We start from the raw sequence: 22,922 nt of genomic DNA, 5'->3' as shown, positions 1-22,922 counted from the left end.
GGCTCCCCATCCCCAGCAGATTTCAATACTAGCAGACTTCCTGTAGCCACTGAGTACCTTAGAGTACTCAAAATGCCACACAGCTGATCAGTGTCTTTTGGAGACAACTAATCTTTTGGACTGGAAAAGACAAATTGCATAGTCAGATGTGGTTAATGCTGATGAGCTGAATAGCAAGAGGCTGCACAGCTCTTCTTGCCATTGCTTTCTGTTCAAACACTTATGAGACGTCTGAATACCTGAAGAGCAATTACCATTCCACCGTATTTATGCCTCTTAGAAACCAATAAAATAGAATTTTAACAACTTTTTAAAGCATTCCTGTATGACTCAAGTTCAAGTTGTATAACTAAGAGGTATCAAGAAAATATCTATTTTATTGAACTTCAGGATTTTATTTTCTTTTTTAATCACAAGAAAAATAATGGAGAAACAAGTCCATGGTAACACAAAACTAGTCAGATTTGGAAACACAGTTTTAAGTATTTCTATAATAATCAGCCCTTTTCAAACTATAAAAGCATCAGAATCAGAAGATTATGAAACAGTCGCCCTTTCCTTCAACACAGGTTTATGAATCATGTAATAGTTGGTAAAGTTTTTAATTCCAAATTTGGAGAGAACCAAATGAGTAAGTACATGTATCACATTTCACCTGAATGCATTTTATATACTCCCTCTACTTGGTATTCATTAAATTGAGTAGTGTAAAAAGGTGACATTAGAGCCATTTCATCTGTAACTCTACTGAACTAGCAAGAGGAAGTTTTTCTCATCTAAGCTTATCTTGGAAATCTATACAGCCTCCCAAATACCTTTACTTAGTCTGAAAAAAACTTTGTTTACAAAAAGCTGATGTTACCACCTGGATTGCAATTCTTCAAGTTCTTTTCCATCTCTTTCTAAAAAAATTTCAATCTACAATCCCAGGAAAAAGTAGTCTAACATAAGATAAGAAAGTATGTTCTGCATATGTGCATCAAATCACAACCAGAAAATAGTCAACTGTATTAAGTATTTTGTTAAAAAGTCTCAAATTATATCTAAAATACTAAAACTGTGTCAGTGTCATATAAAGTAATTCTATTGCTTTGAAAGGAGGTATAATCCAATTAACACTTTTTCAGCCACTGACAGACTACAGAATTTATAACAAATTGAAGTCAATAAGTAAAGAGGCATTCAAAAATGAGAAATAATCATTGGTCTCAATGATTAAAATGCTGTATGAACAGCTGAAAATGATCAAAGCAGAGTCACCTCCTGGAATAACATTAGCTTCATTCCTTGTACTTTGTGCCATACAGTTTAAGTAAGTATACCAGAGTAAATCCAGAACTCACCAATATCATTACTGTCTTTAAAAGGTTACAGTTTTGGATCCTGCAATACTCCTTCATCAAACCCTTTATAAACAAGGAGATTTTTTGGGGGGTAGACTTCAGTCCTACTGCTTTATTATTTTTAGACTATTTGACTACAGACAACATCTGGTATTTTACTTAAAATTATAAACTGAAAATTGTCTAGGAAAAGTATCTTTGCTATTACTTGAATTCAGTTCACATTTACATAAAGACATTACAAGCTCAGATCCATAATGCAGTTTGACTGGACATTCACCATCAGCTTACCCTATACAGATCTACTGAAGATTTCTCACATGGGATTTTCAATAATCCTACTTTATCTGTCCGTAACTTTTTCCATACTGCACTGAAACTATGCCAAATTATGTTGAAATAATAGCTTCAGCATTTTCTAATCTTATAGCTAATCCTTTCCTTAACTTTAAACACGCTTCCTTTTGGAAGCTGTTGCTGTTAGCCCTTGGCTTTAATACTCTGTGAAGAGGAATCCTGAGGAGTCAGCATGTTTTAACAGTGAACTGGACAAGACAGGAGGACAAAAATAAGAATGATCAGAGAATGAACAATGGTAAAATAACAGGGTTCAACCACCAATTTTTATCCTCCAGCAATTCAAGCAGCTTTGGGCACTACTTAATTGGAGCATAATCCCTTCTTACACAGAAAGTTGAAATATTTTAACTTAATTAAATGAAGTTAATATAAGAAGAAATTGCAAAAGATAAAAAGCACTTGAACTGCTAAAGGTTCTGTTGGGTATTTTATGGCCATGTGGCTGGGTTTTGGTAAGCTGAGGTCAGCTTCAGAGCTAGCCTCTGTGGGGAGAGGCCAGATGCTCTCCTGTGGCTGACACAGCCCTTTCCAGCTGGCTCCAGTACAAACCCACTGTAGGCCAAAGCTTCAGAAGAAACCCATTGCAGGCCAAAGCCGAGCCAAATTTGTTTGTGGCACCTCTGTGGAAAGATTTAAGAAAGGACAAAACAATTCGCTGGACAGGTAGAAAGGCAGTAGCAGTGCAGGGGAAGAGTGGGAAACAGCAGACAGAACACCAAAATCAGGTGGAAATGGTACTCCATTGTACCAGAGCACATATTCCCTGTAGCTCAGGAAGGACCCAGAACGGAGGAGATATCACCTGCACCTCATGTGAGAGTCCAACCTGGAGAAAATGGATATTTCCTGGAAAAACTGGGCCACTTTTTTTTTTTTTCTCCAGAAACACTGCAACGCAGAAGAGAGCCCAGGAGCAGGGAGAAAATGTAAGGATGAAGGAGCAGAAGAGACCACAGCAAACTTCCCCTCCAGGACCCCTGCACTGAACAAGAAGGGTGCTAGAGTTTAGGGTGAAGTAGTTAGGTTGAGCTTGGGGGAAGGAGAAAGAAAGGTGTTGTTTTAATGTTTGCCACTATCCAAATTTATTTTAAATTTGCAATATATTACATTTATTTTCCTCAAATTGAGTCTGGTTTGCCCAAAACAGTAAACAGAAATAGATTTCCTCATCTTTGTTTTAAGGTTTTCTCATCTCATTTTCTCCTTCTGTCCCACTGAGGAGGGGAGCAAGTGGCTGTGTGGGGGTCTGCACTTTAGCCAAGCTCTCCTGCCACACCAGTACATGTGACTTTTAGAACAATCTTTTGACTTACTAGAAATAGCAGCTTTCTTTTTCTTTGGACTTCCTGTGTCTCCCATTTCCACCTCAATGCTCTCACTAGCTGCAGCCTTTCTTCTTTTCTGAAAAATAAATAAATAAATATATAAATAACAAAAAATAGCAGTTGAGCCAAAGTGCAGGAAAGACCATGTAAAGTAGACACTATCCTCACAAGGTATTGCCTTATTTTATATTATGTATTATAAAATGTCTCCAGTCATAGAGAAAATTTATTCCTATATTAACACAAGAATACTGGTACTAAGCCATACACGATTTAAAACAGTTCCCCAATCTACAGATCACTTTAGTAGGTGAAATTTTGATGTAGGAAAACATGAGGTGTTGTGATCATAACCTGGAGAGTTTTTTAACTTACACTGAATAAATGTTACAAGAGGAGCAATCTGAAAAACTTAACACAAAAACATTTTATCCAAAGTTCATATTAATTGGGTTTTTCTAAAAAAATTACACCACATTAAATTAAAGTTTTTCTGTATCTTTGGTTCTTAAGGCTTTCTTTGCACAGCTTAAAAGAAGCTAATACTCACTACCAGTACTTTTTTTTTTTTTCTTAAATAGCAACCATGGGTTCTGTTCCAACAAGAGGTATTTGGAAAATCTGAAATCTTTTCAAGGTACATTATCTTAAAACCTCTAAATGGATAGAACTCTTAAGTGTGTATTACAATTAATCCTACTATTGCAAAGTATTCCTGAAGTAGTTATGGAAAATGATTGTTTTAAAGACATAATTTTTGCAAAAGATGAACAGACCTGCATCAGGCATTCATGAAAGGCATTGAACACTGGAGGAATTTTACCTTTCCTTCTTCTTTATTTACTTTTTAATTGTGTGAGACTAGAGCTTTACTAATACAGCTTTAAAAGTGGCTACAACTTCACACAGCTCACGGGAGAAGGGGAGAGTGCATTACATCTTTCCTTTCCAAAGTGTTGCTTCATGATTACCATCTAAACCCTGCTGGGCTGAACAGATTGGTTCGATAATTACATACAATAACTGCAGTGGGCAGGTAACCCTCAGCTGGCACAGGGCAGCTCCCCTGTGAGAACTTCCATATGCAAACTGCACTGATGGAGTGCATTAGGTACATCTTTCCTGCCGGTGCACAGGCCTGATTACCGCCAGCCAAGACTCCAAGGTTAGCATGTCAGCAGATTTGTGATGCATTAGGCAGGAATAAACACAGACACTTTTGTTCATTCTGACCAAAATTAAGGAGGACTATTTCAGCACTGTACTGCTTTTATATGAGAGATAATGCATTCCTCCCAATTGTACTAGGAAACATTTTAAATGCTCATCAGAAAAACAGATATTCAATACATATTACACAAAGGCAAAATACATTTATCTTGTTTCCAAGCTTATTTAATAAAAAGTGGTTTCTTAATCTTGATGCAGGTGAATTACATAGCAGTACAAATCAGGCAGCATTCATCTGACAAAAGCAACACTTGCACATCTGAACCTGAACATTAGAAGGAACCACAAATCGCTAAGATCTCTATTTTTCCAGGCTACTTTACTCCCAGTATTTCCCAGCCACTCTTCAGCACTGAAAATGTGCACAGTAAAATGTGGTCCTCGCTCTAAATAATTTAGTCAAGAGCTTGAAATACTTCCTTCAATACATGGTACTGCTAGCTTCCTGTTTGTCTAGAACTACCAGAGAATACCACACTCACAAACTATACAGGAAAAAAAAACCAAAAGGAAAAACCTCAAGCAGAGGTGTGGACTATGTTTCATTTACTTATACATCTGAGGAAACTTGAGCCATGATAAAAAAAATAAAATGCTAACTTTTAATACAGCAGACATCTGTGACTTTTACCCAAATACCAATACTGGAGAATGACTGAGATTCCAGAACAACCATGCTTATATGCAACATATAACGCCCACCATGGCTCAATTAGCTGAAAGCACAGGAGAATCCTACATTCTAAGAATGTATTTACATAGAAGTTAGAAATATTACCTCCCAGCTAAGAAACAGCGTAACTTCAGAATATCAAGTAACACTGTTTTAAGAAAATATTATGGTAGATTGCACCAAAAGAAATGAAGAATAGGAGTGTAAAGACCTGCTGTGATTAAAAGATCAGTAGAGACAAAACGTCATACATATTTTGTGTTAGAGGTGACAATCTTTTCAAGGGTGGATGCCAAACTGCATTTTTCTCTTTCAAATTAAGCATTAAGAATGCCAAACAAAATTCAGCACACAACAGAAGACCCTGGCCTTCAGAGGCAAAATGCTACTGATCAATGGCAAATTATCTTTATGGAGAGTAGTTTTTAATGAAGTTTGGAATTTGGAGCTTATCTTTACAACACTAAATCATCTCCTACCCTAGCCTACACTGCAGTTGCTACAAGGCCCACAAACCCAACATAGAAGGGTCATCTGTCCTGGTGTTTGGTCAAAAGCAAGGTTATGGTGTCAATCTTATTCTGTCCAGACATTCTAGCAGTAGCTGGCATGAAGTAGCATCAAGTCCACTGAAATATGAAGCAGACAGCTGAAAACACTTACTCAAGTGGGCCAGTAGCACTCTGTGTTTTATCTAAAGTGCTTCATATTTGTGATAACTGAGTAAGCTGACCATGCATATGGTTCTCAAAGTATATTAAAAAAAAAGAAACCCAATGAAAAGGCTTACTTCTATTTGATGTCAGGAGGTAAGAACCTACAGAAAAGGATTATCCCACCCTTTTGGAATGGTCTTGACTGATACAGGCTAAAAAGCCAAGATTTTTTAAGTTTTTGTTCCACTGAAAATGTGCACCAGACATCCCTGCTGGACAAGGACATTAAAGGTCACAGATGTTGGCTCTGCAGCAGGCCAACTTACTCAGCAAAGAAACCAGCCAACCATTAAAGACAGATTATTTTTTCCCCAAAATACAGGTCGCAAGCCATATCAAACCACAGGGGGAACAGAACTTATGCTATCAAGCTCTCCTTTTGGAGGGACCATTGCACTCAGTTCAGTAGAAAATATTAGTATAGAGGCCACAGCTTTATGATTGTAGCCAAAATACTTGTTACTAGGCAAAAAGATCCAAGAAAAGCTGAACATTTATCTTCAGAAGACTCTAGAATCCTACAGGGGTTTTTTTTCCTGCTTTTTCCCCATGTTTAACACACTGCTGATCATGTCAGTAAGCAGGCAACGTACTTGCACTATTATCCTGTATTAGAATTCTCAGTTCCCCGGTTCATGCTAAAGGAACCAATAAACTGCCCACCTGCTATTAACAAATGTAAATAAAGAAGTAATAAATGCAGTTTGAAGTAGAAGATGATAATTACTGTCCTATTATGTGACCACTTTTTTATGGTTATAAGCTGTTTTAACATACACTTTCCCTAAAGCTTAAAAAGTCCTTAATGCCATATTCAAATTCAAGTCCAGAGTTTAAGGCTTCTTAAATACAAGGAGGAAAATAACCCTAGCCTACCAATAGAGTTAACACTCAAAAATAACATACCAGATCACAGTGAAATCAGTATGTGAATTCCAGAATCAAATACCTGGCATAAAGATGTATACTTAAAACTAAGTTTTGAATTAGTCATGGAAAGGAAATTAATATGAAACAAAAACTAGACTAATCTTACATGTACTTTGATCCATCTGGAGTTTTACCTATTTAAAGAAAGTAAATTAACCAAATATTCATCTGTTCAAACCTCATTGTATCCAGGTATACAAATTTTATTATCCAAGGTACTATCTACTATGAGAGTACCTCTATAAACATCATTCTACGTTAAGTTTTATTAACAATTAGTTAAGTTGAATTAGAGAAATAATGTGTGTAACTAGGACTTAAACATTTCACAAGTTAATTATTTGCTACTGGATTAAGTTATGACACCTACTTCCAAAACCACTAACTCTTACTTAGCTCAACAAAATGCAATAAAAATGACATGAATTTTTAGAGTAAAACCTTTTGCACAGGATTTCTTGGAAAGTCTCCATTCTCTGCCAAGCCAAAGTCAAGCACGCCATCATCCTTTTGTCCAATGCCCTTGAGACCTTGCAAAAGTATTTCTCGGAAATGCTGATAAACAGGTTTCTCTTCATAGCTGAGTAGCTTCACCTTTTCCATATATTTGGCCAATTCATCTAAAGAAAAGGCACCTCCAATTAATTTCTATTTGAAAATGTTTTAATCATTCACTTTTACTAGAAAAGAGACAGAAATTATGCATGCACTACTTACGTTATTTTTGAAATGGTTATTTATAAACTCATAATTATTGCATCTTTACTACTACACATTTTAGAAAAAATTATACCAAGCTTCGTTACCCAGTGGTGACAGCATCACTGTTTTTTACACGTTTATTGCAATGAAGAAAACAGTCAATCGTAAAAAAACCTAATAGGCCAATCTTCACCAATGACTGCTTACTTACATGGTATTTCTTATGTCTATATTTAAAAATGTGGAAAAGGAAATTCAATGTTATCTCAGAACTTCATTAGTTCAAGACTGAAACGTATACTAAAAAGTTCATGAAACATTAGACCACTGAAAAAAAAAGTCACACTGCAATGAGAAAACTCTTCTGACCACCAGGAACAGCTGGAAATAACTAAATATTAACATCCCAAGGAAGTCCATTTCTATTAAAGTCGGTTCAAAAAAAAAATAACGTACTCAGCAAATCACCTCTGCCAAACAGGAACAACCTATACTTCAATTTTGCATTACTTCTTAAATTTCCATATCTAAAATTCAGTTATGAAAAATCAATTTACACATCACATGTTTGAAATTAATACTGTGCTTAACCAGAAGCAACACAGTGTCTGAAGCGTATATAACTGCAGCCAAAACAGTCTAGACTTCTCTTAGGCAACAATCTAATTGATGCCACTTTATTGTTCCTGATCGAAAGGAAAAATTAAAATATGTAAAAAGTTCAGTAAACAAGTATTTTAAAATAGCTCCTCTTACCTGGTTTATTTTTCCCAGGAAAGCATTTGTCCATCAAAATGGAAATATTATCTCTACATCTGAAAAATAAAATTAGTCAAAACTACTGTTTCTTTTGAATTTTCAATCTTGTCCTGTTCTGATAAACTATTTAAGTACCTAGTTTGGGCCATTGTCAGATACAAGGAAAACTACTGCATAAACCTCTGGTATGACTCAGTACAGCCATTTGTAGGTGTGCAGCACATTTGAGAATCTGATGAATGTCAGATGGGCCATCTGAAACAGTCTTTGATTCTTAAAAGCAAGTAGAAGACTGAAGAAAAAGAACTGATCCATTCTCAACCCTCACATACCAATGCTAAGGAAGCCAAATAACAAATACTTGTTAATGAGACAGAAACTGCTGTGCTGGGACAGCTCTCTTCATATTAAATACGTGACAAGAGAAGGTTGATCTGGGCTGAGGGAAAGATGATAACATGTTGACATTGAGGCTGAGGGACAAAATGAAAAATAATTTTAAAATCCCCTAACAGTAGTGTTCTAGCTGGAACGATGCTCAAAGACATTTAAGATTCCCCTTTAGCCTTCATTTCTGCCACATGTATCAGAGCATGGTGTTAAAGGGACTCACACTCCACACTTCTCTTCCTGTAAAGCATGACTGATGATTACCTGCATCCTGCTAAGAGTGCTTTTGGCTTCACCATGGCAATTCTAGAGTGCCAATACCACAGTGGAAAAATAAACATCTCACATACGCAAAAGAAAACAGCAGAACAGTACAAGTGGAGTTTAATTACAAGTCAAGGATACATGAGACACAAAAGGAAAATGGGGGCTGTACAAAAAGATAGCTACTCGCCAAAAGGGAACATACTGGAAGTACAGAGCATTTCTACAGAAAGACATTTTCATAAGAGAATGAAAACAAGTAGTTTCTCACCTGATTTTTGAGTCTCTGACAAAATTTGGATCTTTCAAATTATCTTCCCATGGTAGATGGCCACTAAGCCAATGAATCATACAGTAACCCAGGATCTCCAGATCACCACGTCTCGATGGTGCTAAATATATATGCACACATAAAAAAGCTGACCATAACATCAGCTTAGAAAGCACACACAGTTTAACAGTAAAAATTTATAAATATGTTAAGACAATGCTAACAATGTAACACTACTGTATCTGTTACTTATGTCTTTATTTTAGCATGAAAGGTAGGAAGGAAAAAATATTGTTCCCACATCTGGAAGGATCACTTCATTTTCAAGTCCTTTATCAATCTCTCCTATTCAAAGACATGACATGCTGCAGTTATCCCAATTTGGGAAGCTTTTTAAGTACTCCGGTTGTGGAAAAAATAGAACAAGTTGGTGAAGTGATTGACTTTCTGTTCAAAATAGTTTTTACTTCCCTTTGTCTATAAAAAGGTAAAAGTGCTGAAACCCCACCTCCCCCAAAAAATATTCTACAATGCTGAATTATTTTATGTGACCTGAAAACTGAACAAAGGACAGCATGATATCGGATCCCTAAGCCTTCACAAAAAAACCCCACCAAAACAATTCACATGAACAGTGACCACAGACTACACTAGAAGTATAGATCAGCAGATCAAGTTGTCTTTGGTTACGTTACACTTTAAGTATCCTCAAGCAAATAATCATTTTCAACAACTGCTGTTTTTTCAGAAAACACTCTTATGCTAATAAAGCAAAATTTGAGAATTAAAAAAATGAAGTTGGCATTCACTATAATTCCTCAATGATTAATCAGACGTAAACCTGTCCTTTACATATTCAACCTTTTCTCGCTTACTGCTTTCTGATGTTCAGTGACTGCAGGCATAATTAATTAATTAAATGAAGTTTTTAAAGTTAAAATAAAAAATATTTTCACATTGATAACAGCAACTATTTTTCTCCTAAAACCAGGACCTACTTTTCTATTGAGATCTCACAAGCACTATTCCTTTTCTACTTGGTTAATAAAAAGCAATACACTGGACCTCTGATCTTTATAAATTAAGGAGCTCTTAAGAAAGTTACATTAAAAATACAAGTACTAAAAGTTAGTAAATAGAAAAAAAAGAAAAATAGCACATAAAGCACATAAAGCATAGCACATAAAGAAAAAAAAGGAAAAACATTTTAAGAATCAGAAACCTGGCTTGTTAATTTGCTGCACTGAGTTTTATAAAGTCTTTTATTTATTAAAAAGGATATGCAAATGCCTATTGCTGAGTTTTATATCCTTACCCACACCCTTGTGTGCATCAATACTGGTATATTCAATAGTTCCATCATGGCACCTTTTAGGATCTTCTTTATATACTTTGTGAACTCCTTCAGGACAGTATCGGTAGGCAAGTCCATAATCCACCAAGTACACCTAATAATTTCCACAAAACATTCTAAGGTTAAAGAAGTATAAATAAAAAAAAATACACAAATAATATATGCAACTTCCAACCATTCTCATAACTTCTTTGAAAGTATTAAGAATGGTAAGTTGAACAACTCTGAATTATTCTCATTACTTTATTAATCTTAACACATATGATTTGAAAACAATATGACAGGCAGGTTTTATTGTTTTCCATAAAGCAGTCTGATCTGGAAGTAATTTCCTGCTGCTACAGAAGGCAAGTACAGTACAAATAGTTATTACCAGAAAAATTAGATCTTAAAACCCACAAAAACCCAAGTAACAAGCAAAACAAGAAGTAATGTCCACAGAGTTATAAATACACCCACTGTGCTACCCTGTTTTAAGTCAGTTGACCCATTTGAACAATACTACATACTATTACTTCTTATTAACAAAGTAACACAGTTACTTTAAGAGAACTGAAATTACTTATTATTTTAATTCTTTCACAAGCTAAAACATTTGGGCAAGAACAAATACATAATTTGAAACTCTAATATGCATTGTTTGAATAGTAGAGAGTTAAAAATGTAGAAAAATGAAAGACTTACGTAAATCAAGTGGAACAATCAACACTTTAAAGACCATTTTTTTCAAGTAACAGAACACTTATCTGATGGATTTCTTGAACAAAGCAAGGAGGTAACAATGCAAGTAGGCAAACATAATTTACCAGCATGCTATATAATTTTAGCCTTCCACCTGCAAATACCTATTTATGAGTCAATTTTTTTTAATCTCGAGAATTTCTCTAGAATACTATTTAGGCCAAATAGTCAATTGATAACTGTCCAGCAAAATGCATTAAAAATCACAGAATATTAACTAGATATAAATGTCAAGCAGAAATAATGTTACCATATACATTCTTAAAAATGAGCTTCTGCTAGATTTCACAGGTTCAAAGCACTTCCACTGTTGTCAAATAGAAGGTTTAAAACATGAGGAGTAAAATGCATTATAAATACCTGATTAGAGTTCTTGTAACTCAGAAGTAGGTTTGCGGCCTTGATGTCTCCATGCACATATTCATGCTCATGGACATACTCCAGAATATCAAGCTAACAAAACAAAAGTCATGTAAATGCAGTACCCAGGACTGCCCACCAGAGGACCTGGAGTCGGCACAAAAGTGGGACTGAACTGAGACATTTACACAGGGACGACAGATCGAGAAAGTAAAATGTATTTTTAAAACTTACTATTCTCAGGCCTAGTTGTAGTACAGTTTTATGAGAAAATTTCTTTGCATTCTCTTCATACATCTTCTGAAGATCTCTGCCAAATCGGTCCATTATCAAAAATCGATAGCTAAATTCAAGGACCGAAAAAAAAAACAAAGCCACAAAACCAGCAAAGTTACTGAACTGTACTGAGGGGAAATATTTTATCTGCATGTTAACTCTACTAACTAGTGACTGAATATGTCTCTCTCAAAAGAAACTGTGGGAAATACTTGAAATACAGGGGTTTTTTAACACTGTACATCAATTCTTACCTTTTTTACATCAGCTACTCAAAATGTTCACCCATCAGAAGAACTTCTCTCTAATCTAGTTATGCAACAAAGTAACTCACAGAGGAAAACATCCCTATTGTAACTCACTATAGGCAAAACCAAGCATCATGTACTTATAAAAATACATTTCTTAGTTTTTATAAATGGCTAAGTGATTTAACATGTTCATTTGCAATGATCCTTTACTGAAATCTATTGCAAATATTTTTGACCTATTGTTAACAACAAAAACCCCTCGCTTGCCAGAGGTGTTCTAATATTCATTGCTATAGCCAAACTGGTTCTAGAACTAGAGCTCACAGTGGCTATATTAATAAGAAATTCATGTACTAAGCACCGAATGCTAAGTCACTTTTATTTGCCGGATAAAAAAAATGCTACATTTACTTTTGCTCTCAAAATGAATGTTCTTTTCTGGTTAGTTTTAGTTGGGGACCTACTGAAACATTGATATTTCTGATGTACTAAGGCATCCACACCAACTGTCCTATGCAGTGAGCCACACAAAGAAGCCTGACCTACGGTAAGCTGCCAGAGAACCACCAAAACCCCGTTGCAGCACATCTGTGTAGAGAACGGTCACTAGGAAACAAGGACTATTACATAAACAGGCATTAACATCAAAGACCAAGTCACAAAAACCTTTCCTGGCATAGAACAATACTAAAAACTATCCCTAGACTTAAAACAAATTTAACTTGAGACTAGCAATTATTCTAGCTCACAGATTAAGTCAGAAAAAGCCCCAACCCTAGGGAAAATAGAACAGATTTGAGATAGCATTAAGTCCTTAATATTTGTGAGTGAAAATACTCTTTCAGTGCACACAATGAGAAAAACTTTAGTCCTATTATTCCAGAACTTGTACAATAGAAATTTACTTTCTTTTAATTAAAATATAAAAAGCTCCTAAACCACATATACAGAAATAGCACCATTGCTTTACACAGCAATGCTCACAACAAATGAAAGCTCAGTTAAAAAGACTGTAACAAACACAAATAGGAGTAACAATACTGACAAAATGTATCTATTTATATAGCCCTTAAAAGTACCCTTGCCACGCACATGAAAATTTGTAGCAGAAGTGAACAACATGAAGATAAGCGGAAAATACACCTTATAAAGTAACTTAGGCTAAAAGAGATAATGGTTGTGGATGAAATAAATTCCAATATGTGTGAACAAAAGATATATTCACCTGTTTCCATTTCTTTCATGCAAGCCAGAACCCCAATATCTTGGTACACCTAAATATTTCAGTTTATGTGACTTAGTCCACTTCTGAACTGAAAATACAAATAAAGTTAATTTGCATAAGTAGAGACTTACATAAAATTATGTCATGGAAATATGTATGCAAAGTATACAGGAAAGTTAATCACACATCCATTGTAGGGACAGAGATGCAACTCAAGTTTAACTTTAGACAATACTACCAACAGAACTGCAAAGAACTTCTTACCAAAACCCTCTAATTTACTATATATCTGAATTCAATTTCAGTAATTTAAAAATAATTTTGAAAATTACCTGAAGAGATTCTCAAAGTTCAACCTTACTTTACTACTACAGGCTTTATTTTCATAAATGCTTGTAGTTCATTAAAAACATTTTAATAGACTGCTTACTTTCATCTGGCTTAGCAGCTCGCATGTAGAACTTTAACTCAGTAAAAAGAGGTCCATTCTGGCTGGGTTCCTTTAAGACAATTTAAAATTCATTAAAAACTGCTATGTTAATGCCTAACAATTATTAAAAGCTGAAACATTTACCCTACAAAAACATTCTCCCTCAAAGGCTCTACCTGATGCTGATAAACTCAATAGACTATCTTCTTATTATAAAAGAAATTTAGCACTAAAAGCTATTTTTATTATATATGGCTTGACATTAAGGGTATCAAAATATACTGTCCCACAGCAAAAGAATAAAGAATAAGAAATTAACTGAAATGTATAGAAATATTAATAATTATTGGCAAAAGTTCAGCAGAGAACATTAAACAACATTATCTCATTCTCCAGATTACAGCTGGATTGTATCAATTGTAGAAGCCTTTAGTGATTTTAAAATAACACCTGAAATGATTCAATGAAAAAAATCTTAACAAAAGTTAAATTCTTATTGAACATAAGGCATTTTGTTCCCTTCATACATTACTTGACCAAGATAAAAATAACAGAGAATTTAAAACTTTCTCTAAATTTTAAGAACTACACCTATTTCAATTTCAGAGTCTACCTTTTATTTAATACATTTCAGTTCCCTTTCCAATGGACAAATCTATGGGAACCATGTATTACATGTAAAGCTCAAGAGAGAAATTCCTATGAAAACACCAAAGACTTGAAATACTGCAAGAACAGCAGATGGGCAAGTATCTTGATTCTACATTTCCAGAATTTGGTAAAGGAAAAAAGAAAAAAAAAAAAACCCTCAATTCTTGTAATTTTTGAGTAATTGATTTTGAGATGAGCTGAAGTACTATATTTTTGTCTGCTTACTCATATATATCCAAATTCATTCTATCTCAGTGAAAATACCTGTTTTGGAATATCCTACACTTAAAAAATAACAAAACATATGCAATTACTGGCAAAGAAACTCAAGAATAATACAATCACATAATATTAGCTACACATCAATCTTAAATGGGTTTAATTTTAACTCTTAAATGTAGATGTAGTGATCCAGCAAATTGCCACAGGCCAGAGTGTAACACTATCTAAGAGAGACTCACTGCTGTCCAACCTCACTGGACAATGCAGAGTGCCCCTGACCGCCGGCTTTGCTTGCTGTGATGTGCGGGCTTGGAGGCTGGGCTGGAACACGGGACACGCTGGGAGCAGATACCCCAGCCTGGGCACCACTCCTAGGCCTGCACACTTGATTACAAAGCTACTGCCTGTCTCCACCTCACTTTGTCCAGCAGCACTGCCCTGATAAACAATGGAGCAAAGACGGCTTTCTGGCCTCTCCTCATGAGTAGGAACAAGAAAAAAAAAAAGCAAAACCAAAGACAGACCAAATGATCAACACACACAAACTTTGGTACCTGCACATTTACTCCAACAGTTAGTTTATTCACCCACAATGGACAACAAATTAGCAATACAGAGATTATATATGCAGATGAGAAGGGTTAAATAAATTCTGCTACTGCAGTTACCTCAAGCACACATTACTTACATTACTTGACCTAGTCACTTGATGCTGTGTAGCATTTTCTATTAATTCACTAACTTATTAGAATATGAAATCTCATATATAATTTTCATTAAATCTATTATTATATTTGAGCAATGTTGTTTTCCTACTAAAATTCACCAAAAAAAGTAGGTGTTAAAAACTCTTACAGTATTTATCCATAAATTATTCCACAAAAATTTATGTCTCAGTGCTGAAAATATGTATCTTTCTCTGCTCAGAAACAAAAAATCTGCTATCTTTTCATCCTTGAAGGATGGATAAATGATTTAACCATAAACCAGATCTTTATGTTGACTGTGAAGGTGTTTTCCCACAACACCATTAATTCTACCTACAGATAAATAAATCCATATATGATGCTAAAAGAGCTTACACAGCATCCAATATTTGCCATAATAGTCCAGAAGGAGTGAAAACACAAATTTCTACAGCTTTATGCCCAGGGTCATTCTAAATACATGACCTATAAAACTGAAATTAGTCTTATTCAAAAAGATAACATAATGAAAGATTATAGAGTACATGGCAAAACCCAACAAAGTTCAAGTAGTGTTTTAAGAATTCTGATCTTTTTCAGTCAGCAATGTAATGAAGTGTAATTAAACCCTGCATCCACTCCTGAACAATGACATCTGAAAGGTCCACATGTTAAAAAGCATTTCTTTTTTTAATAAAAGCTGTGGTTCATTTCATACTGCTCAGACATCAATACTATGAGGATATGTCAAAGACTAAGCCAATTTCCATCCTGCTTTAATAGCTTAATTTGAAGAACATTACTATAGAAGCGCATGTTTTGTTAAACACTAATAATTGTTCAAGGCTGTTAACCACTTTGCTTCAGCTGATGGAAAATCTAGAATCCACCCAGGCATCAGAAAATGGGCTCTTATCGTAGCTGTGTTATACCAGACTGTAGATGCATAATATGTTATGGGTCATTTGTGAGGCTAGCACAAAGACTGGGGCTACTCTTTATTGCCATAAAGACAAAATCATGAAAGTCAAATTAAAAGTGAGTAGTCATCTGGGATATTAGCAATGGAGGTATTTCCAAAATGCTGCAACAAAGTGAATCTAGCATAGGAGCAATTCAAAAGTTTGGGCAAGTCTTATATTAAGAGCCCAAAGTGGAGAGAAGATGGATGTGTTTCAAACTCAGGAAAAGAGGGTGACAGCAATTACACACAGCATAAAGTAAGGCATATCTGATGGTTTTCCCAGCAAGTCAAACCAGATTGTTCCATGAAAGTTAAATGGCGCTCTGCTTCCTGATCAGTCCAAACTCAGCAGGAACCAGTAATTAGAAGCCACTGCCTCTCCCAGGCAAGCCACTGCTGTTATCTGTCTCTGAAACCAATGCACCATGTACACCTCACCCTCAAGAGGACAGGCTGAACATAATTACATAGGTTGCCACCACACACCCGCAATTTGGGTTCCTGGTCTGTCTGGAATTCCTGCCCACAAACACCTAAGGCAGCAGCAGCAGGTTGATGTTCAAAGTGTGGCAGTCTGACACTTGCTTAGCAAGCACTGCTTTTTTTCAGCAACGGACAACATTTTGGAGGGAGGGTCATCACAAACTGTACCCTGGGGTGTCTGAACAGTATCAAAACCAGTATTCTAGAATTTCACTTTAGTCAGCTGATGCAAATACCAAGATTAAAGGCATATACTAACCAAAATGTATTTTACTCTAATTTCAGGAAAAAATGTTAAAAGCACTAACATATACACAAAGTGGTTGGCAAGGTATTTCAGTGTCATCATATAGTTTAATAAATAAAATGTTACAACAGTACATTTCTGAACTGCGCTGAAAAACTAATCTTTTACACTGTGAAGTTCTTGTACAGTTTTCTGGTATTTACTTTTATTGCAGGAACAGAAGCACCACCAAGAAAATGAAGGGTCTGGATCTACTATGACTATTCCCATATTCCCTGATTTTTTACAAAGACTTTATAAGATCTTACCAGATCTATACAAAATACTCAGGCAAAATTTAAGAAAAAATACTTTATACCTTAGGAAGAGAAACAGCCATTTCCAAGTAAATAACTATTTCTTTTTAGACTAAAACCATTAGAAAATTTCAATTAATAAGAAGAATTTGCTGATTTGCAACAATGGGCTAAAAAGGAGCTATCAACAATGTTTTTTCTTCTCTCTCATCATTAGGCTAAAAAACATTTAAAGAACTTTGTGGAGATCTCAGGAATTAAAGTTTTGCTGTTTCTAGTCACAAGCCATCTGTCAGTTTATCAACATCCAGTGGTGAGCAACAGTTCAGAGACTCACTGCTGAATCACAGAAATTCTCCAAAAGCTAGGCAGATTTCATTAATTTGGTGGTATCTGTGCTGTTTATAGGAAGCAAATGAAACAGAATCTGATCCATTTCATGGATCTTTTTCAACTCGACTGATGTTCCATTATGATGTTCCTCATACACGAGTCCCAATTCTTATCAGCGTTACTCTGTATCCCCACACTTTTATTTTAAACAGCACTTTGCAATTGCATTATTTTAAGAAAATGTTTTAAATTACACATTCTATTCTAGAACAAATATTTTCAAGTTGTGAAGTAAAGATTCAAATGTTCTCTTACCACTTTTGCAACATAAGGGGCATCACTGCCAACCGACTTTGAAGAATTAACGTCAGCTGTTAAAAAGGAAGCTTTTATTAGTAGTAGGAGAGGAAAATGTCACACAACATACACTTACTTGTTATGTAGGATGGACAAACATACAACAAAGTAACTAAGTGCTGACAAGAACAGGGACCTGTACCTCAGCCTTTGGTAAGGCTACTGTATACAGACATTGTATTCCTGCATTCTCCCTTCTGTTTGAGGAATACAGGCAGTTTATTAAATGTAGGCCTTTTTTCTTTTTTATCCAGTAACGTTTTCTTATTCAATAGTGTTTCTTTTGCTTTCTAGGAATATTATAAACATCCACATTTGTGGACATAAAGAAGAAAAATAAATTCCATGTTGCCATGTCATGCATCCAAAATTGACCTTCTGTTGCTACTAAGTTGTTGGTATTTGTGACAGAAGATACAGTTATGAAGAACATCAAGTTAGGCAAGTACAAAGTACAGGGTCAGGGTCACAGCTTTGTGCAAATGATGGGGAAGGAGAGAGCAAGCTTTGGCTTGAACAAAGGAGGAATTTGAGTGAGTTGGAACTCCAGTAAATTTAGTAGTTCATTGAGTGAAGCTGAGTAAGAAGTTGAAAGCTTCTTTGGCAAACAGCCACCCACTGGTTTTCTGTTTTTCTCCTTAACCTACTTATGCTGCAGTCTGTTCATTTCAAAAGCAGGACAGATCTTTTTCCTTTTTTCCAACTTAGTATGAATCCTACACAACCTTTTCCCCAAGATAAGGAAGACTATATTATAATGATTATATTAACTTTCATCTTTTCATAATTGTTTGAAAAATGACTAGGGGCAATGAAGCAGAAAAGTCCCAAGACCTCTCTTGTCTGTTCATCTGTCCAAGTGAAAGAGATACTAAGTATGGAACACTATTTCACTTTAAGAAGTTTTCCTTGTAACAGAATTGCAAAACAAGACTTGAACTGAGGCTTTAAACTGTGAAGTCATACACTTTGATTTGTTTTAAGCATTGGTTACCTCAAAAAAAAGTATATGGCATGCCAAAAGTGCACAAGGCAACGAAAAAAACAGAAGCAATACCAAAGTCAAAATACCAGTCCAAGTACTGGCTGACCAGTAGCCTCCAGATAACATGCATTGATAGTTTCAGTTCAGAATTCATCATAATAAATACACTCATACAAAAATTCAGTCTTTCGGCCAGACCAAAATTTGAATTGAAATAAATAAACTATCCTTTCCAAGGCTATAAAGTAATAAAGTTTTTGTTTTTTAAAAAGAATGAACTACCACTGGAAACTCCTAAAACTAGTGCTTAAAACAACCATTTGTCTATTTCTGTCATTTTTTTCCAACACCACGACCTAAGCTAAGATCACGGTAAGACATTTCACATTTCTAACTTAGAGTCAACTTTTCCTTGTTTTGAATGGGGATAAACATCTACTCTCCATTTTAAAGAATTATCAAAGATAGCTACACTTACCAAGATATAGGCGTCCAAAGCCTCCCTGCCCTACAGGGTCACCTAATTTCCATTCTTTTCTTGATGTATCTGCTAGAACCTCCCCCAGACCAAACATTTCAGCAAGTTTTCTTTTTGCAGGGGCTCTTTTTGCAGCTGTTTTCTTATTTGGCATTTTTTCTAGAGAAAGGGAAGTAAAAAATAATAAGAATAATAATAATAATGTTACATGTTGATCCAATTTATTGTTAGAAACACAAAAAAGAATGGGTCATTTAAGTCATAATTTGTTACTACAAAGATACTTGAAAAGAAATGCAGTGAGCAGTTTCATTGGCATGAATTAAAAGTGAGAAATAACTAATTTTTCCAGGTATCACAAAAAAATTTGACAGCAAAAATCTTCACAAGAGAAACCTATTACAAGACCTTGTACAATAGATGCTAAAAAAATCTTGGAATCTATCACATTCAATCCATCACAACCAATCACAGGTCTAAATTTAGAAAAAAGTAAATTTATGAAATATAGCTCATCAGTTTTCCTAGAGTTAAACTTGCATATTGAAAAACTGCAAGTTTTCAGTTGTAATATGAGGAATTTCTCTTAGCCGCAAAAAAAAAAAGAAGTCTAACAGTTGATTATTTTTTCTATGTAACTGCAAAAAAAATGCAAGTCTGGTTATTGTTTACAGGGCAGCATTGAGTAGGACATCAAAAAAACTAGTACATAACTACCTACTTTGAGATCTCAAGTGTGAAAGTATTACTCTTGCCCTCTCACAACCACAGGTTTTAGATATGCAACATTCCCAGAAATAACATAACAGCCCACTGGAATATACCTCTTTCTGCAGAATAGAATCATAGAATGGTGTGAATTGCAAAGGACATTTTAAATGTCATTTAGTCCTGCAATGAGCAGGGGCACCTTCAATCAAGACCAAGTTCCTCAGAGCCTCCTCCAATCTGAACTCGGTTTCCATATATGGGGCATCCACCACCTCCCTGGGCAACCTGTTCTACTGTTTCACCAGCCTCATTGTAAAAATGTCTAACTTCTGTATATTCTAAACCTATCCTTTTTCAGCTGAGAATAATTACCCCTTGACCCATCACAACAAGCCCTGCTACAAAGTTTGTCCCCATCTTTCTTACAGGCCCCCATGCAAGTACTGAAAGACTGCAAAAACGTCTTCACGGATACTTCGCTTCTCTGGGTGAATAATCCCAACTCTCTCAGCCTCTCATAACAGAGGTGTTCAGTCCCTCTAATCTTCTTTGTGTTCCTCCTGTGGACTCACTCCAACAGGTCCCTATCCTTCCTGTGCTGAGCCCCAGAGCTGGATGCAGTGCTCCAGGTGGGTCTCACCACAGCAGAGCAGACAGGCACCATCCCCTCCCTTGCCCTGCTGCCCACGCCGATTTGGATGCAGCCCAGGACACAATTGGCTTTCTGAGCTGCTTGATGACTCATGTACAGCTTCTCATCCACCTTTCAAGTCTCTCTTGGAAGAAGGCCTCCTTTTTGAACAAGTAAATCTTTTGAGGTTTTAGTAGAGTCAGACTTCATTACACTACAATAAATTACTGAATATGCAGCCATGACACAGCAAGGAGTGCACTAGGTCTCTTTACAAGAAAGGCCTTCATAAACTGTTTTACAAAAAAACTGATCTTTCCCTCTACCTCATGCAGATAAATGTCATATAAACAAGTCACATTTATTTTCTAAAAGACACCATTCTCACTGGTGGGATTTTATTATTTTGCTGGAAGCAGGAAGCAATATTAATAGACAACCGGGGAAGTTTCTGGATAGCAAAATAACTTTTTCCTAGCTACTCAATACAATAACCCTAAGCCAAACTCAGTTCTTTAGCATCAGTTTTCCTCTTTCATTTCTAATGTTCCTCTAGGTTTTCTTTTAATTTCACAAAGAGAAAATTGCATAACTGCGACAATTGTTCCAAAAGCACTCCCCCTCCTACAAAACTTTCCTCACTGGGTAGCCGCAGCAAATTTTCTTCCTCAATTGATGCCTGTCACCCAACCAGCATCCGAAGAGAGAAGTCACTTTTCTACTTACTAAAGGCAAGAATAATTGTTAAGTTGCCTGAAAATGTTGTTCTGTCCATGAATGCTCAAGTATATAGCTGTGATTGACCAGACCCCTCGAAGTGAAATGTGACAGAATAAAGTCCAACAGTGGATAAAAGACTGTGGAGATGGAGAATGGTGATGTGCCCAAGAAGCTCTGGCAATAATGCAAAGGAACTCACAGGAGCTCAACACAAGTGGGCAGCCTTTGTTTTAGGAAAACAGCTAAATGACAGTTGAGTGGAGCTCAGAATTGCTAACTGGATCAAATGTAGATGTAAACGTTTCCCCAGATTAGCCAGGCCAGCTTGGAGGTAGCGAATAGGAGGCTGAGTCAAACACAAGCATGCAAAAACTAAATAACTAGCAAAATAACTTTGAAGAGAACAATGGGCTTGGGCTGGTTGCAATCCAGATATTCCTTCTCAGTGGCTGGGGACACCAGCATCATGACAGTGAACATACTACAGAGACCAGTAATGAGAATCACATCAGTACCATGACTGAACTGTGCATTGCAATTGCTGTATTTTGCCAAGTGTAACTTACATTTGTATTGTTTTCAGCATATTTTATATCACTCTCCTAAATCAGAAACCTCACATAGCATCAGCTATCTTCAAAGAAGTAAATTTGATATTAAATATTACATCCTTTATACATGGAACATCTAAAAGAACTTACTCAGAGAGTAATAGACTCTGGCAGCAAGCAGTCTCCTAACACCACAGTCACTCAATACATTCATAAATACAGAAAAGAAAGAGTACCATTCCAGGAAAAAGTTCTTTTTTCTTTAGGGTCCTTGTTAACTTGAGAAGTATCTTTGTGTCATGGAACCACATCTGAATACCTACTCAATATATTACTTACATCTAAATGACTAACTTCAACAAAACACTTTTATAAAACACATCACAGGAAGATACTGGTATTTATCAATACTTACACTGCAAAACACGATGTTTTAATTCTGCATTACTTTTCCATATTTCCACTTCTATACAGTAACATTCTTCCCTATTATCAAGACACATCTTACACATAAATTTTAAGACTAGCTTTATCCACATCATTATCCACAATGTCTTCAAGAAACTCCTCTCTACATCCCTTTCTTTCTTTTTTTTTTTTTTAATCTTCAAGGTGATACATAGTTTACTGTCTTGGAGGAAGATCATTCCTCCAGATTTTCTGCAAGAGAAAAATGAGACTTTCAAGCACCGAAGACAATTCCAGCCAGCTCAGATAAGACCATACCAATGAGAAAGCAATGGTGTCAAAGTGTCAGAAGGAACAGAGTGGTAGAAAAGGCTATATGTTGATATCACTTACAAGAGCAAGCCAGAAGGATCACTGCAGACCTTTTAAGCAGCTTCACAGGACATCTAAGTCAGGAAATGGATTAAAACAAAGGGCAGACTGAAATTATTAGAAGTGCTAATGGAATAAACCCGAAGTCTGGAGCCCCAAAGCTGACTCAGATAAGGCAAGAAAGTGCAAAAATCAGCAGCATTGCCCAGTGACTCAGATGTGGGACA

At 35.7% G+C, this 22,922-nt stretch overlaps 1 protein-coding gene across 3 annotated transcripts in view; it reads right to left on the bottom strand.

Annotated features, from left to right (window-relative positions):
* Positions 1-22,922, bottom strand: part of VRK1 (VRK serine/threonine kinase 1) — a 35,176-nt gene that overhangs the window by 8,500 nt on the left and 3,754 nt on the right. The window contains exons 2-13 of one of the 3 annotated variants that reach the window (XM_058861695.1): positions 22,331-22,575; positions 19,303-19,461; positions 17,798-17,853; positions 13,601-13,670; positions 13,171-13,258; positions 11,653-11,761; positions 11,419-11,511; positions 10,279-10,411; positions 8,964-9,084; positions 8,036-8,094; positions 7,019-7,197; positions 3,017-3,104 (exon numbers count right to left, since the gene is read on the bottom strand). In XM_058861695.1, coding sequence (XP_058717678.1) covers positions 3,017-3,104; positions 7,019-7,197; positions 8,036-8,094; positions 8,964-9,084; positions 10,279-10,411; positions 11,419-11,511; positions 11,653-11,761; positions 13,171-13,258; positions 13,601-13,670; positions 17,798-17,853; positions 19,303-19,456 — 1,150 coding nt within the window. In that variant the 5' untranslated portion in view covers positions 19,457-19,461; positions 22,331-22,575. The remainder of the gene's footprint in view (positions 1-3,016; positions 3,105-7,018; positions 7,198-8,035; positions 8,095-8,963; positions 9,085-10,278; positions 10,412-11,418; positions 11,512-11,652; positions 11,762-13,170; positions 13,259-13,600; positions 13,671-17,797; positions 17,854-19,302; positions 19,462-22,330; positions 22,576-22,922) is intronic. The other 2 variants (XM_058861703.1, XM_058861710.1) reach the window with 2 other exon arrangements.

This window comes from Poecile atricapillus, chromosome 1, assembly GCF_030490865.1.
Source record: "Poecile atricapillus isolate bPoeAtr1 chromosome 1, bPoeAtr1.hap1, whole genome shotgun sequence".
NCBI lineage: Eukaryota > Metazoa > Chordata > Aves > Passeriformes > Paridae > Poecile > Poecile atricapillus.
This window is presented reverse-complemented; position numbering and strand designations above follow the sequence as displayed.